This window comes from Pinus tabuliformis, chromosome 2_1 (assembly GCF_031772625.1).
Source record: "Pinus tabuliformis cultivar Carrire ecotype Pingquan chromosome 2_1, CPIR1, whole genome shotgun sequence".
Classification (NCBI taxonomy): Eukaryota; Viridiplantae; Streptophyta; class Pinopsida; order Pinales; family Pinaceae; genus Pinus; species Pinus tabuliformis.
In genome coordinates this window covers 339,594,817-339,595,743 of record NC_142299.1, presented here as the reverse complement: position 1 = coordinate 339,595,743, position 927 = coordinate 339,594,817, and the positions used below count along the sequence as shown (strand labels likewise).

General features: G+C 42.2%; 1 protein-coding gene across 1 annotated transcript; it reads left to right on the top strand.

Moving 5' to 3' along the window:
• LOC149200236 (uncharacterized) lies at window positions 1-678 on the top strand. The gene has a single exon (XM_089400884.1). It carries the CDS (start codon window positions 1-3, stop codon window positions 676-678), a length of 678 nt encoding a protein of 225 aa, XP_089257010.1.
• Window positions 679-927: the final 249 nt, after the last annotated feature.

The following is a 927-nucleotide window of genomic DNA, read 5'->3' as shown; positions in this document are numbered from 1 at the left end:
ATGAAACGAACATTCCACTGTCCGTTCAGATGCCACCTATGCTGTTTAGGTGAGGAAAGCACAGCGCATCTGTTCCTATTTTGTCACGTCACTAAATCATTTTGGCAAAGCATTGTTTCACATTATCCATCCCTCAAAGTCTGGCAGGGACAGAATCTCATGGAAGCGTGGAGCGAATGGTGCCGATCTCACACAGGGAAATCCGTCAACATGCCTTTGCTTGTTTGCTGGGCAATATGGATTGCTCGAAACCAGGTTATATTTCAGAATAAGGCGCCTCATTGGTCTGTCATCCTGAGCCACACCATTGCATATTTCGAATTACTCCCTACAGCTGTTCCAAAAAATCCTACGCGCACCTTCAGGCATATTAATCTGGATAAATCGATACCTTGGGCTTTTTTCGACGGCTCAGCCCAAGAAACAGGTTGTGGTGGAGGAGCGTTGTTATATCTCAGCGATGATCATTATTATAAAATTCAGATTAATCTTGGTCGAGGCACCAACAATTTCGCTGAATTATGCACAGCAAAGCATATCATCCATTTTGCCATACAGAAACATTGCAGCGATCTTCAGTTATTCGGGGATTCACAAATTGTATGCAATTGGTTGAACGATGCAACACACTTCTATACTTTCTCTCTGAGTCACTTCTCCAAGAGACAAAAAGGCTGACCGCATCACTTGAATCCTTCAAATGCAGCCACATATACAGGGAACAAAACACTGAGGCGGACCAGCTATCCAAAGCAGCAGCGCAAATTCAAAGGGATGACTGGTTAATTCAAGAGGTGATTGATGGATCATTCCATCAATACTACCACAGACCATTTCATGATTTACCTTAGGACTGGGTTTTAGACCCATATATAATCAGTGCACATTTCTTGTAGTTTTCTTGATTATTGTTTTTTTATGTATAAC

Bases quoted from the DNA above. Each gene is read 5' to 3' on its own strand.
- LOC149200236 (XM_089400884.1), top strand. From the start codon at position 1: ATGAAACGAACATTCCACTGTCCGTTCAGATGCCACCTATGCTGTTTA.